Source organism: Gekko japonicus, unplaced genomic scaffold (genome assembly GCF_001447785.1).
Source record: "Gekko japonicus isolate JY-2015 unplaced genomic scaffold, Gekko_japonicus_V1.1 scaffold22, whole genome shotgun sequence".
In the NCBI taxonomy this organism is placed as follows: Eukaryota; Metazoa; Chordata; class Lepidosauria; order Squamata; family Gekkonidae; genus Gekko; species Gekko japonicus.
Window position 1 is genome coordinate 1,081,560 of NW_015175971.1, and position 1,939 is coordinate 1,083,498.

Sequence of the window (1,939 nt, forward strand, 5' to 3'; positions counted from 1 at the left end):
GCCGGAGACAGGCTTGCCTGGAAAGCCGCAGAAATCGCAGCGTGCCCGCCCGCCCGCCCAAAGGAGAGAGGGCCCCTGCTGGCCCGGCCCGGGCGGGGGCGTGAAAGCCCACCCCCCCCATCCCTTCTCAGTCCCATGGTCTCCCTCCGGGATTCCGCCCGGGACCGGCCCGCGCGGTGCCAGGCGCTTTGCAGCAGGAGGCTGATCAAAGGGCGACCCACCCAATGGGCATCAAGCGCAGCGAGGGAATCGTCCAATACGCGGCTCGGATCGCTTTGATCATCCCCCGGCAGTTCCAGTCTACTGTGGGCTGGCGGGCGCGGGGGGGGGCGCGGCTCTTGCAGCACTTTCCGGACTCCGGAGGTTTGCCGGGGACTCCTCCGAGCCACCCCCTCCAGCTGGCCGAGTTGCCTTAGTGCGGCACAGGGAATTGTAACCGGGGCGGCCCCGCGGGAGAGACACCCGGGAAGTCAAGGGGACCACCAAGTTCCCTAACAGGGTTCCCCCCCCCTCTTTTCGGAAGTTGGGCAGCCCAGCGCAAAGTTCAAGAGGAGGGCACCTTTCGAGGCAAGCCGGGAAGAAGAGTTTCCCTGCACCCATCGGCCTGGAAAGGGGGGGGGGGGAGAGAGAGAGAGAGATTGCATGTCAAATCTGGGGAGACGCTGGGGGTCAAGTCGTCGCTCTGGAGAGCAACGCAGCTCCATCCGGTCAACGCAGAGCGCGACGATTGCCAGCCACGCATCAAGCCGCAAGCTCCTTTCTGGAGCGAGACAAGTTACTCAACAGGCCGGTGGAGAGCGGGGGAGGGGCGGGGGGGCTTAAAAGAAAACCAGCGGCAAGCCTTCCGGGGAGGGGGAAGGGGTGTCCTCGGAGTCTGCGGCAATGGCGTCGCTTTGAAGTTTGGTTGCAACCAAACGCCAGCCCTTAAGTAATAAACTTTTTTTTAAAGAAGAAAACAAATCTGTCCACGCGCGCCTGAAAGACGTGAAGGGAGCCTTGACAGGCGTCGGCGATTGAAACGGGCGAGGGGAGACGGAACAGTGCTCGTTGGGGAAGTCTGCAAAAAGTTAGCCGGAGGGAGTCTCTCTTCCACGCTCCAGGAAAGGGGCCTCCTCCTTCTCGCCCCCCCCTCCGCTGTTCCTCCGGATCGGGGTGAAAAAGGATTCCCCTTCCCCGATCCCTTCGCCTAGGAAGCCTCGCTGACTGCCCAGGCAAAAGAACTCCCCGTCCCCTCCGCAGGCCGCCTCGGAAGGAAAGTCCTTCCCGGTTTCAAAGGGAGAGATGGGGCGCCCGGGATCGGGGCCCGTGGCGTTTCCAGCTTCGTTGTTGCGGTTGCTTTTAAGAATTGGGGGGGGGGGACTCACCGAGTAAGACGCCTAAGGTCGCGGGCCCCGACCGCAGTGGGTGATCCTCCATTTTAATCCCGTCGAGCATCTTGGCGCAGTCCGCGGGGCCCCGGCTGAAGCACCTCTCCAGCGACTCGGGACCCGTAGCCACGTCCATGGGGCGAAGGCTTGCCGGGAGGGCGCTCAGGGCCGGCTCGGGCCGGGATCAGGGCCGCGGAGCAGCTGGCGGTGGCCGGCCGAGGAGAGAGGCGCTGCGGAGCCGAGAGAAGCGCCGGGCTGGGCGTCCATGGGCGGTCAGAGCATCGCGCCCCGACGGCGGGGCGGCGGGAAGGGTCACCTGCGGGCTAGAGGCAGCCTCCCGAAAGAGTGAGAGAGAGAAAAAACTTGCTGACATTTGAACTTCCAATTGGTGCCTCGTAGATCCTTGCGCGGCGGTGAGGCGGTTTCCTCGACGTCAAATAGTGCCCGATGCTTACGCGCAAAGGGAAGCTAAGCGAGCGAGAGGAAGAGGAGAGAAGGAGAAGGAGGGAGCGAGGGAGGGGAGGGGGGGGGGGATGTATATACATATATAAATAAATAAATAAATAAGTGGG

The 1,939-nt window shown here is 63.3% G+C and overlaps 1 protein-coding gene across 1 annotated transcript in view; it reads right to left on the reverse strand.

Annotated features, from left to right (window-relative positions):
- LMX1B (LIM homeobox transcription factor 1, beta) overlaps window positions 1-1,702 on the reverse strand; it is a 201,390-nt gene extending 199,688 nt beyond the window's left edge. Inside the window, exon 1 of the mRNA XM_015426064.1 lies at window positions 1,365-1,702. Coding sequence (XP_015281550.1) covers window positions 1,365-1,503 — 139 coding nt within the window. The 5' untranslated portion in view covers window positions 1,504-1,702. The remainder of the gene's footprint in view (window positions 1-1,364) is intronic.
- Window positions 1,703-1,939: the final 237 nt, after the last annotated feature.